Source organism: Rhinolophus sinicus, linkage group LG16 (assembly GCF_036562045.2).
Source record: "Rhinolophus sinicus isolate RSC01 linkage group LG16, ASM3656204v1, whole genome shotgun sequence".
Classification (NCBI taxonomy): Eukaryota; Metazoa; Chordata; class Mammalia; order Chiroptera; family Rhinolophidae; genus Rhinolophus; species Rhinolophus sinicus.
In genome coordinates, this window is record NC_133765.1 from 109,351 (window position 1) to 123,232 (window position 13,882).

Genomic DNA, 13,882 nt, shown 5'->3' on the forward strand with positions numbered 1-13,882 from the left:
AATAAATTTAACCAAGGAGATGAAAGACCTATGCAATGAAAATTATAACATGCTATTCAAAGAAATTGAAGACACAAAAAAATGGAAAGTATTCTGTGCTCATGAATTGGAAGAATTCATATTGTTAAAATGTCAACACCACCCAAAGTAATCTATGGATTCAGTGCAATCCTTACCAAAATTCCAATGACATATTTCACAAAACTGTAACAAGTTATTTTAAAATTTGCATGGAACCACAAAAGATCCAAATGGCCAAAGCAGTCTTGAGAAAGAACAAAGGTAGAGGTATCATGCTCCCTGATTTTAAGCTATACTACAAAGTAATAGTAATTGAAACAGTATGGCATTGGCACAAAAACAGATGCAAAGACCAACAGAACAGAATTGAGAGCACAGAAATAAACCCACATGTGTGAGCAATAAATTTATGACAAAGAGGCCAAGACTTATACAGGGGAAAGGACAGTCTCTTCAGTAAAAGCTGCTGGGAAAATTGGGCAGCCACATGCAAAAGAATGAAACTAGACCACTATCTTTCACCATACACAAAATTAATATGAAATGGATTAAAGACTTGAATGCAAGACCTGAAACAATAAAATTCCTAGAAGAAAACAGGCAATTTATAGATGATGCAATACAGAATTGTACACCTGAAATCTATGTAATTTTACTAACAATTGTCTCCCCAATAAATTTTAAAAGTAAAAACAAAAAAACAAAAAAAACACCACTCGTCCATAACTTAAAAAAAAAAAAGAAAGAAAACAGGCAGCAAGCACCTTGATATTGGTCTTAATATTTTTGTAGCTCTGACTCCAAACACAAGGGAAACAAAATAAAAATAAAAGCAAAAGTAAACAAATAGCAAAAAGTAAACTAGAAAGTTTTCTATATCAAACTAGAAAGCTTCTTCACAGTGAAGGAAACCATCACTAGAAGAAAAAGACAACCTATTGAATGGAAGAAGTTATTTGCAAATCATACATTTGATGAGGGTTTAATATCCAAAAATATATAAAGAACCCATACAACTCAAAAACAAAAGCAAACAACCCAATTTTAAAAATGAGCTGAGGATCGGGATAAACATTTTCCCAAAGAAGATGTACAGATGGCCAACAGGCACATGAAAAGATGTTGCGATCACTAATTATTAGAGTAATGCAAATCAAAGCCACATACCTGTTAGAATAGCTATTATCAAAAGATAGGAAATAAGTGTTGGAGAGGATGTGGAAAAAAGGGAACCCCTGTACCTGTTGATGGGACTGTAAATCAGAGCTGCCACTATGGAAAACAATATGGTTTCTCAAATTATTAAGAATAGAACTACCACATGATCCAGCTATTCCACTTCTGGGTATATATCTGAAGAATATGAAAACACTAATTCAAAAAGATATACTCGTATGCACCCCTATATTCATTCGGCATTATTTACAATAGTTAAGATATGGAAACAACCTAAGTGTCTATCAATGAATGAATGGACATAGAAGTTGTGGTTATATATAAATGGAATAATACTCAGCCATAAAAAATAATTAAATCTTGCCATTTGTGACAAAATGGATTGATCTTAAGGGTGTAATGCTAAGTGAAATGTCAGAAAGAGAAATAAAAATACCATATAATTTTACTCTATGTAGAAATAAAAAAATAAATGGAAAAATAAAATATAACAAAAACCAACTCCTTGATTCAGAGAAGAGATCAGTGATTACCAGAGGGAAAGGGGTAGGGGAGAGCGGTGGGTAAAGGGAGGAAGGGGGTCAATTATATGGTGATGGATAGTAAATAGACTTTTGAGGATGATCACATTTTAGTGTATACAAATGTCAAATTACAATGTTTTATACCTGAAACTTATGTAATAATAATTAAAGAAAAATGAAACATTATAGAATTACATTATCAAAATGTATTATATGAACCATAATCTAATAAAAGCTTTTTTCCTGAGATTATAGCAGACATCAAAATAATAGTATTTTCATATAAAGTATGGCCATTAAACTGCAAATGACTTCCCAACAAATAGATCAGAGTACAGCTTATGATGATTGACCAGACAAGTTTCAGAATTGATCAGAATTATATCTGTTCTTTTTATTTTTGAACTCAGTAAGATGTGATTAAAAATATCAGTAAAGTACAGAAATGGAAAACTACATTCTTCGTTATGATAGGTTTATCTTTCAAATCTATTCAAACTCCAATATTATAATATAGATCATATTCATTGAGCCATTTCCACAGAATTATATTGGAAAGAGACATTTTAATTAGAAGTATAGGGTTTATCCATCTTTAAGGTAATTTCTAAAAACTTTTTTTTCATTATATTGTAGAGTACAGAATATGTCAATAAGATGAGAAAGTACACATCAAACTCTATACTATGTAAGACTTGGTTTTCAATTTTCCAGAAAGAAGAACTAAATGTTATTACTGAACCAACACATTACTTCATACACAGAATGATGAGTTCATCTTCATACAGCCAAGAAGATCTGATTTCATCTGCCAGGTACACGAAATTAAAACAATATAAAAGTAGAAATCTGAGATGAAAATATTGCTTATGGGAAGAATGGAGTCCCTGGTAAAACTATGATTGGGCAAGTGTTCAGTGCTGGATCTTCCTTCATTCTTCCTTCCCAAAGCTCCCCTCTGTGGACACTTCCTAAGGCCTCCCCTTTCTACTCGATCCCCCCAGTTTTATTTTTCTGCCCTCTACAGGGCCATGTAGTACAGCTGCCCTTTAGTACAGCCATGAGTTGGGTCAAAAATTTGCTAGTTTTTTACTTGGGAAATAAGCACTGAATCACAATAGTATCTGTACCACCTTCCCAAAGGGTTCTTGCTCCAATCTCTTAAGTAACTAAATGTCCCAGTGTTGTAACTGTCTGTAAGAAGAATCCAAAGAAGAGAGGAAGCAGTGTAAGTTGGTATATTCAAAGATAAATTTTATAATGCAATGGAATTTGATATGGGACTATAAGGATAAGCAGCATTTACATGAGGAGAAGACAACCCAAGTTAGGATGACTATAGCAGCAGAATCTGGACTGTGTGGCATTTATAGAGGACAGAGAAAGCAAAGTGCACTGTAGACTTGAAATCTACTTAATAACTATGAGTATCTAGAATAGTTAAAACTTACCCAGAATTGTTCTTAAGTTTATAAAAATATGCGTAACCTTGAAGAGGCAGCATTTTCTATTATGAGAGAAGCAATGGGTATAAAGAGAGAAATCTACATGGTTGCATTTTTTTCCCACATAGCATAAGGGAATTGTTTCCTTTTGACACAATTGGGACATCTATTTGTGAACCATTATGGACTCTTTTTCCTGTGTAATGGTTATTTACACATATACAATTGGTAATGCAAGCACCTCTCTGTTATTTATATTAATGATAAAGAGAAGGGCACAGGTAATACCAAATAAAATTCAATTTAGAGAAAAATGACAGACCAGAATATTTGAGTCAAATGTCAGCAGCAACCAAGTGAATGGTAAGTCAAGAAGAAGCCATATTCAATATGGTAGGAAATTCCACAGATTTTCACTTGCTCTTTTTTTTTTTTCACTTGCTCTTTCTCAACCCTCTCTGCAACATGATGTGGCACAGTGGGTAGAAATAGCCCAATTCTAAATGTTTTCAGATTTTTTGGGTAGATACCCAGGAGAGGGATTGCTGGGTCATATGGCAATTCTATTCGTAATTTTTTGAGGAACCTCCACACCGCCTTCCATAACGGCTGCACCAGTCTGCATTCCCACCAACAGTGTATGAGGGTTAATATAAACCAAAAGCAACAAAAGAACAAGACAAACAAATGAGAAACAGAAACTCATAGACACAGACAATGGTTTGGTGGTTGCCAGAGGGTAAGGGGGGTGGGGGGTGGGGGGTGGGAGATGAGGGTAAGGGGGATCGAATATATGGTGATGGAAGGAGAACTGACTCTGGGTGATGAACACACAATGGGATTTATAGATGATGTAATACAGAATTGTACACCTGAAATCTATGTAATTTTACTAACAATTGTCACCCCAATAAATTTAATAAAAATAAATAAATAAATAAATAAATAAATAAAAGAAACAAGCAAAACTTTTAGAACTAATAAATGAATTCATCAAAGTTGTTGGATACAAAATCAACACAAAAAAGTCAGTTGCATTTCTACACACTACAATCCAAAAAGGAAATTTATTTTTAAAATGTGATTTGCACTAGTATTAAACAGAATAAAATACTTAGGAATAAACTTAATCAAGAGGTAAAAGACTTGTATGCTGAAATCTACAAAACGTTCTGGAAGGAAATTAAAGAAGACACATATTAATGGAAAGACATCCTGTGTTCATGGAATGGAAGATTTAAATTGTTAAGATGTCAATATTACCAAAGTAGTCTACATATTAAATGCCATCCTTATAAAAATACTAACAACGTATTTTACAGAAATAGAGAAAAATCCATTCTAAAAGTTATATGGTATCTCAAATGATTTCTGATAGCCAAAGCAAACTTAAAAAGGAAGAACAAAGTCCAACTTCCTGATTTTAAATTTTACTATAAAGCCACAGTAATCAAAACAGGATGGTAACTGACTTAAAAACAGACATGTAGACAAATGGAGCAGAATAGAGAGCAGAAACAAATCCTTCATATATGGTCAAATAATTTTTTATAAGCACACCAAGACCATTTAATTGGTCAAGAACAGTTTTTTTAACAGTGTTAGGGAAACTAGATAACCCCACACAGTTGGATTTGGCAATATTTTTTTGGATATTACACTAAAAGCAGAAGCAACAAAAGAAAAAAATTAAGTAAATTGGACTTCACCCAATTTAAAATATTTTGTGCTTTAAAGAACAAAGTGAAAAGTCAACCCATAGAATGGGAGAAAATATTTGCAAATTATCTATCTGATGTATCCAGAATATATAAATACTCCTATAATTCACCACCACCACCACCACCAACAACAACAAAACTAAACAACGTGATTTAAAAATGGAACAAGGACTTGAATAGACATTTCTCCTGAAAAGATATACAAATGGAAAATAAGCCCATGAAAAAATGTTCAACATCACTAATCATTAGGGAAATGAAAATCAAAACCACAGTGAGACTCTATTCACACCACTTAGGATAGCTATTTTTTAAAAATCAGAAAATAACAAGTGTCATCAAGAATGTGAAGAAACTGAAATCCTTGTATATTGCTGTTGGGAGTTTAAAATGGTACAGTCACTGTGGAAAACAGTATGACAGTTTCTCAAAAAATTAAATGTAGAGTTACTATATAATCCAGCAATTCCACTTCTGGGTATATACCCAAAAGAATTGAAATCAGGGATTCAAACAGATATTTGTACACTTATGTTCATAGCAGAATTATTTGTGAGCAATAGCCAAAAAATACCTGTCGTGCGCGGAGGCCTTCTCGCCGCGCCATGTTTCAGGCGGGGCGGCCTGCGAGGTCTCTGCTCCCGCTCCCCACACAAGAACGCAGGATATGGTGAGGCCGAAAAGGAACACCCACGGAGCCATAGGTAGGGGAGCCATACCACCACGGTCTCACTGGAGGCTGGGCCCACCGGACACCGACCTGCCGTCCGCTTTTCCGCCAACCGACCGACCGACGACTCTCCTCCACTCTCAACTCTGTTCCTCTCTCTTGGCTCTCCTCTTCCGCTCTCCTCGGCCCTCCGTAGTTGCAGCAGTTATACCAGTGGCCAATTGGCTAACCGGCCACAGCCCACGGTCAATCAGCCACAGCCCACGACCATTCACCACCCAAGCCAGTACCCCTTCACGTGAGGCCGAGAGCCTGTAAACTACTCTCTGGGGCTCTGTCCCCACAATACCCAAATCGTAGAAGCCACTCAAGAGTCCATTTATGGATGAATGAATAAATAAAATGTGATATATATACATACAATAGAATATTATTCAGCCTTGAAAAGGAAGCAAATTCTGACATGTGCGACCACATATATGAACCTTGAAGACATTATGCTAAGTGAAATAAATCAGTCACAAATGGGCAAATATTACGATTCCACTTATATGAGATACCTAGAGTAATCAAATCAGAGGTAGAAAGTAGAATAATGGTTCCAGGGGATGGAGAGAGAAATGGGTAATTAATGGGTACAGAGTTTCATTTGGGGAGGATGAAAAAGTTCTGTAGATGGGTGGTGGTAATAGTTGTACAACAATGTGAATGTATGCAAACACAGAACTGCACATTTAAAATAAGTTAAAATGGTACATTTTATGTCATATATATTTAACCAAAAATTTTAAAGTGGAAAAAAAAATGTCAACTAGAAATTACTTTTATTCAATTTGGAAACTTTGCGATATACTATTCCAGGTTTACTTCCATAAGAAGAATGACAGTCAAATTGTTCTTTTGCTTAACTGGTAATTCCTTCATGCATTGAATGCACAGAAAATGAAAAGTTCTTTTTCTTTTGTTTTAGTGAGCCCGAAGATTATACCCCAGGTACACGTGCTACAATATTAGAAGGTTGGACTTAATATTTTTCTTAATTTAAATTAGAAAGTATTCAAAAGGACTTTGTTTACTGCTTTGATAGTTATTTTTAGTTATCGAACCTAAAGTTGATATTGTGGTTTGTTTGTTTTTCCTATGAGCTTATCTACTTTTGGAAAATGATGCAGTCCTACATCACTCGTGTTAAAATGAGCTAACTAGTTTGCCTTATCTGAATTTCTGTTAAGATGTCATTAATGATTTTGGTCAAGAATGTGGTATAAATTTACATTTTACCATGCTCCTGTGAGAAACATCCACAAAGTAAGGGAGTATCATATTTTAGTTTCTGAGCCAGAACATATGACGCTAGAATTTAACCATTTTTTTTCAATAAAACTTTATTTATAAAAACAGTCTGCAGGCTCATGGGCTGTAGTTTATGTATACATCTCTGATCTAGAACAAGTTGACAAACTCATTAGCTAAAAGAAAATTATGGGTATAATTTCAAATCAACAAATCGGTTGTCAATACAGTAAAAACTGGATGGCAATAAGGGAACTCAAAAGAGTGATTGTATTTTTTTTTGGGGGGGTGACAATTGTTAGTAAGATTACATAGATTTCAGGTGTACAATTCTGTATTACATCATCTATAAATCCCATTGTGTGTTCATCACCCAGAGTCAGTTCTCCTTCCATCACCATATATTCGATCTCCTTTACCCTCATCTCCCACCCCCCACCCCCTACCCACCTTACCCTCTGGCAACCACTAAACTATTATCTGTGTCTATGAGTATCTGTTTCTCATTTGTTTGTCTTGTTCTTTTGTTGTTTTTGTTTTATATACCACATATCAGTGAAATCACATGGTTCTCTGCTTTCTCTGTCTGACTTGTTTCGCTCAGAATTACTCTCTCAAGATCCATCCATGTTGTCACAAATGTTCCTATATCATCTTTTCTTACTGCCGAATAGTATTCCATTGTGTATATATACCACAACTTCTTTATCCATTCATCTATCGAAGGACATTTTGGTTGTTTCCATGTCTTGGCTACCGTAAACAAAGCTGCAATGAACATTGGAGCACACGTGTCTTTATCTCTAAATGTTTTCAGATTTTTTGGGTAGATACCCAGGAGAGGGATTGCTGGATCATATGGCAATTCTATTCGTAATTCTTTGAGGAACCTCCACACTGCCTTCCATAACGGCTGCACCAGTCTGCATTCCCACCAACAGTGTATGAGGGTTCCTTTTTCTCCACAGCCTCTCCAACATTTGTTACTATTTGTCTTGTTGATGATAGCCATTCTGACTGGGGTGAGGTGATATCTCATTGTGGTTTTGATTTGCATTTCTCTGATGATTAGTGATGTTGAGCATTTTTTCATGTCTATTTGCCATTTGTATGTCTTCTTTGGAGAAATGCCTCTTCAAGTCCTCTGCCCATTTTACAATTGGGTTGTTTGTTTTTTTGTTGTTGAGTTTCATGAGTTCCTTGTATATTCTGGATACTAGCCCCTTATCAGAGGCACTGTTTGCAAAAATCTTCTCCAATTCAGTTGGTGGCCTCTTTATTTTGTCAGTGGTTTCTTTTGCTGTGCAGAAGCTTTTAAGTTTCATATAGTCCCATTCGTTTATTTTAGCTTTTACTTCCATTGTCTTTGGAGTCAAGTTCATAAAATGCTCTTTGAACCCAAGGTCCATAAGTTTAGTACCTATGTTTTCTTCTATGCAGTTTATTGTGCCAGATCTTATGCTTAAGTCTTTGATCCATTTTGAATTAACTTTGGTATATGGTGACAAATAGCAGTCCAGTTTCATTCTTTTGCACGTGGCTATCCAATTCTCCCAGCACCATTTATTGAAGAGGCTGTCTTTGCTCCATTGTATGTTTTTAGCTTCTTTGTCAAACATTATCTGTCCATATTTATGTGGTTTTATTTCTGGGTTCTCAATTCCATTCCATTGGTCTATGTGTCTGTTTTTCTGCCAATACCATGCTGTTTTGATTATTGTAGCCCTGTAGTGTGACGGGCCAGCCGCCACGAGTCGATCAGTACCTGAATGGGGGAGTGGGAATGAAATAAAAGACACACACAAATGCTAATGCGGCCGGTCTTCAGTCATGCTGAAGCCCTGAGTTTATTATCTCTAACCAATATATACAGTTTGAGTACGTGCAGTTAAACGAAGAAGATATGCATTATCTCAGTGAAAGTAAATCTTTCCAGCCTCAACCTTACTTTGACATAGAAGATACAAGGTCACTGAAACTCACAAAAGTAAATATTTCAAGGAGACAGAATCTACTAATTGTCTAGAAAGCCCTTAGTTTTCTGTGTCTGGGAACTGGCCGTTTCACCACATTCCTCAGCAGCCGTTAGGCGCTTCTCAGATAAGGCAGAGACAATGTTATGGGGGCAGAAACCGAGCCAGTCTGCAAGGTTCAGGGCTGCAAGAAACCATGGCTCCCCACATCTCCCCCTTTTTTATTTTATAAAAGCAAAGTCCATCCAGCCAGGATGGCGAGGTGACGGTGCCTGACTTAGGCATCCCAGGACGCCTGCCTCAACTTACCCGTCATTGGTACTCATATTTTATTAATACAAGCCCTGTCTTAGGTGTTGAAGCGGCTCCCAAGTATTTGCCCGTCGTTGACTAACCCGCCCCTCTAAATGCATGGGGGAGAAAGACTTAAGGCTTCGCCTTAAGCTCAAGCTGATGGATGTCAGCTCGTAAGTCTAACATCCTGCTGATGAAACATCTGATGAGGATAGGGAGTAGGCACAGAACCAAGCAGACACAGATGCCCAATGTAAGAAATATTATAACAGAATGGGTAATATAAGGCATAGAGGGCAAAACATTCCTAAGAACATCAACAAACTCAGAGGCAGCCTGAGCTGCATCAAATTTTAAGGGTTCAGCTTCTCTCATATTTGAATTTCATCATGAAGCCAGCTTTCTTTTATACACACAGAAACAAGAAGGTTACATAAAGCGGCTGAGGCAGCAAGTACAGATTAGTTATGTTTTCTCAAAGTTTGGCCCTGACTGTTCTTAGACCTTCAGATATTTTCCCATTCCCAGGGTAGCAGGTGTCTGTTTGTTCTTTATGCTTATCGGAGTTCCCCTTAGTGATCCTCCCAAACTCTGCTTGAAGTTACATTTTCTTAACCCTTAATGCTCCAGTTCCCTACATATCCCCTTTTTTATTTTTTATAAGATCGTGCCTGGCTTAGGTGGTCAGTACAGACATTTTTACTTACCCGTCATTGGATATCAATCATCAAAGCGATCGACTCCTGTCTTAGGTTGTAAAAACGCTTACTGATCATTACCCGTCATTGGCTACCGATCTCCTTTGAGGAAAGCCAGAGACAGCAGTGGCTTTTTCCAGGCAGGGGGAAGGGGAGGCAAGGTTCCTTTTTGGATCTTTTAAGGCAGCTCATTGGGGGTCCCCACTCGGTTTTGCCTGGCTTAGGTTGTATCTCCCGTGAGATATCTTACCCGTCTTTGGCTGCAAACCATCTTTTGGGGACCAGATAGAGAGACATAAGGTGTAAAATATAGAGATAAGCAAAGTTCCTAAAAAGGCACAGTCTTACAGGCTCTTCTTTCCTTAAGGAAAGACATGGGGGGGACAGTCGGCTAGGCTGTTGTGTGACTACATCTCCCCCTTTTTTTTTTTTTTTTTTTTTTTTTTTTTTTTTGAAGTATGAGAAACACAGAACGTGTAGTTATTTCATTTATAGCCTGTCGGAGGGCTATTTGTCCACATCTGAGGACTATGTAAAATAAACAGAACAATAAACAGAATAGCAATATCTCCAGCAAACCCTCTACTCAAAGTCTTTATCCATTTAACAGGGTCTGAAGCGGAAAGTCCTTTTGCAGCTGCAGAAAGTGAGCTTTCCCACACCCTAGGGGCGTGGATTGGTATCTATAGATGTCTTTTCTTCTGTGGGCTGTTGTTCATGGTATGGTTTAACACCGACCAGGAATTCACAAAGGTTTTTCTTCCGGACCTGGAGAAATACAAGCAAAGCCTCTTCCCCGTGTTATCTCGCGGGGAGAAGTAGGATCAGCTTCTCCACGTAATATTTTAAACAAAGGTTGTAATTTACCGGTTGTCAACCGCAACTGAGGTCTAATCCAATTAATGTCTCCCAGTAACTTTTGGAAATCATTTAATGTTTTTAAACAATCTCGCCGGATTTGTATTTTTTGAGGCACAATGGCCTGAGGCATTAAACAATATCCCAGATAAGAGTAAGGAGGCACTTGTTGAATTTTTTTTTGGGCTATAACCAGCCCATAATTGAGGAGTTTTTTTTTTGTAAATGAGCAAAAGCAGCAAGCAACTTTGGTTCACAAGAGTGGGCAAAAAGTATGTCATCCATGTAGTGGATGATGTAAATATCTGAAAATGTCCTTTGGGTAAGTTTTATTGCAGCTGATATAAATTTTTGACATAATGTAGGGCTATTAGCCATTTTTTGAGGTAGCACTAGCCAATGATATCTCTTAAAAGGTTTTTGTAAATTAACAGAAGGAACACTGAAAGCAAATCTAGGGCAGTCATCAGGATTTAAAGGTATAGTATAAAAACAATCTTTTCAGTCCAAAACAATTTTATATGTGTTTTTTTGGTATGGCTGCAGGACAGGGCAAGCCTGGCTGTAAGGCTCCCATTAATTTCATGGTTTTATTAACTTTTTTTTTTAAATCTTGTAATAATCTCTATCTACCAGATTTTTTCTTAATAACAAAAATGGGAGAATTCCAGGGAGAATTGAAGGAAGCAATGTGTCCCTTTTAAAGTTGCTCCTGTACTAGCAGCTTGTAAAATCTTTTGTAGGGGGGACTTCTGATCTATTACGCCTGGTAATTGTCTGATTGTCACAGGGGCTACAACAGGGGCCTCAGGCTGTGGATCCAGCCCTGTAACTACACTTGGAGGAGAGCTTAATTGTAACCTAGGCTTCTATTTTGATTGAGCTTCTAATAAAGGCCCAGTCTGTCGAGCCTGAACTAACTGCATTTGAACAGAGAGGGAAGTGAGTGCAGCTTGTAATCTTTGCACCTCTGCTTCCAAGGGGGATCTTTACCCCGAGGATTCCATTGATTTCTAAAAGGAATCTGGGGACTCCGAGGACAATTTCCTCCATCCACAGCAACTTTAAGTTTAATTAACTGTCCCTGAATCATCTTTATCTGATCTGTAAGAGAAAGTGTAGTGCCTGCAGGTTGTCTGCCTTCTTGAGCCATAGCCACCAAAGGAGGGTATTTGTTCCTATTATGTTTGGCTGCTTCATCCTCTGAGTCTTTCTGATCCTGAGAGTCTAAATCTTCCCAGTCCTCGACCGGAGGTTCATAATAAATAGGCTCTGTATCTTTAAAAAGTTTTTCTGTGGGTTTGGCTTCCTCCCCCTTTTCTCTCTCTGCCAGAGAAGCGGCAGATGAAAGAATTTCTTCATTGCCAGCTTGTTTTACTTTCTCTAGCTTACAGCTCTTACGCCTGAGATCTAAACAATCTCTAATCAAGGTCCACAACCCGAATGTTTCTACAGGGATCTGCTGAGGTCCGTGGGCAGCATAATAATCTTGTAACTGCTCTCCCACTTTCTCCCAAGTTTCCAGACTGACAGTGCCTTCTTCTGGAAACCATGGACAAACTTCTTTTACAAATTCTAAAAACTTATCTAACTGTTCTCTGCTCACCCGACTGCCACGGGCGGCAAGCAATTTCTTAAGTCCTCTAACATACAGGTCCTTGCTGCTAGCGTGACCCATCCTTCACCCTAACTCGGCCCTTCTTTCAAACAAAGAAAACACTCTGATGCCCGTCTGGCGTGCCCCTCGCGGAGCCAAATCTGTCTTGGCTAAGGCGCTCGGTATAACTCCCGGACAGGTGGATAGAAGTCCAGTCGCCGTTATGCCGTATGACAGAACCGGAACCGCAGATTAGGGCCCAATCAAGCTCCGTGACAAGAAGTCGTGGAACTATCACTCACTCACACATTCATTCGACCGAGGGTATTGTGCCTTACTCACCACGCATCCACTGATAAGCTCTCTACGAGCTGGGCCCTTGCCACGTGGTGTTCCTCACTGTTACCCCGTATTCAGGTCCCTGTTCGGCGCCAAGTGTGACGGGCCAGCCGCCACGAGTCGATCAGTACCTGAATGGGGAGTGGGAATGAAATAAAAGACACACACAAATGCTAATGCGGCCGGTCTTCAGTCATGCTGAAGCCCTGAGTTTATTATCTCTAACCAATATATACAGTTTGAGTACGTGCAGTTAAACGAAGAAGATATGCATTATCTCAGTGAAAGTAAATCTTTCCAGCCTCAACCTTACTTTGACATAGAAGATACAAGGTCACTGAAACTCACAAAAGTAAATATTTCAAGGAGACAGAATCTACTAATTGTCTAGAAAGCCCTTAGTTTTCTGTGTCTGGGAACTGGCCGTTTTCACCACATTCCTCAGCAGCCGTTAGGCGCTTCTCAGATAAGGCAGAGACAATGTTATGGGGGCAGAAACCGAGCCAGTCTGCAAGGTTCAGGGCTGCAAGAAACCATGGCTCCCCACACTGTAGTACAAGCCAAAGTCAGGAAGTATGATACCTCCATTATTGTTCTTTTTTCTTAAGATTGCTTTGGCTATTCGGGGTCTTTTGTGGTTCCAAACAAATCTGATGATTTTTTGTTCTATTTCTTTAAAATATGCCATTGGGATTTTGATGGGGATTGCATTGAATCTGTATATTGCTTTGGGTAATATGGCCATTTTAACTATGTTGATTCTTCCAATCCATGAGCACGGAATGTCTTTCCATTTCTTTGTGTCTTCTTCAATTTCTTTCAAAAATGTCTTATAGTTTTCAGCATATAGGTCTTTCACATCCTTGGTTAAGTTTATTCCTAGGTATTTTATTCTTTTTGCTGCAATTGCAAAAGGAATTGTTTTTTGTATTTCTTTTTCTGAGATTTCATTGTTGGTATATAGGAAGGCAATGGACTTTTGTGCGTTGATTCTGTAGCCGGCAACTTTACTGTATTCGTTGATTGTTTCTAATAGCTTTTTGCTGGAGTCTTTAGGGTTTTCTATATATAGCATCATGTCATCTGCAAAGAGTGATAATTTAACTTCTTCAATCCCAATTTGGATGCCTTTTATTTCTTTCTCTTGCCTGATTGCTCTGGCAAGGACTTCCAACACTATGTTGAAAAGCAGAGGTGATAGGGGACATCCCTGTCGTGTTCCTGAACGTAGAGCAAAGGGCTTCAGTTTTTCTCCATTAATTATGAGATTAGC

At 37.9% G+C, this 13,882-nt stretch overlaps 1 protein-coding gene across 5 annotated transcripts in view; it reads left to right on the forward strand.

Moving 5' to 3' along the window:
- Window positions 1–13,882, forward strand: part of LOC109439475 (fibrous sheath-interacting protein 2) — a 40,067-nt gene that overhangs the window by 3,001 nt on the left and 23,184 nt on the right. For 3 of the 5 annotated variants that reach the window (XM_074321463.1, XM_074321459.1, XM_074321461.1), the window contains exons 2-3: window positions 2,436–2,536; window positions 6,528–6,574. In XM_074321463.1, coding sequence (XP_074177564.1) covers window positions 2,436–2,536; window positions 6,528–6,574 — 148 coding nt within the window. The remainder of the gene's footprint in view (window positions 1–2,435; window positions 2,537–6,527; window positions 6,575–13,882) is intronic. The other 2 variants (XM_074321460.1, XM_074321462.1) reach the window with 1 other exon arrangement.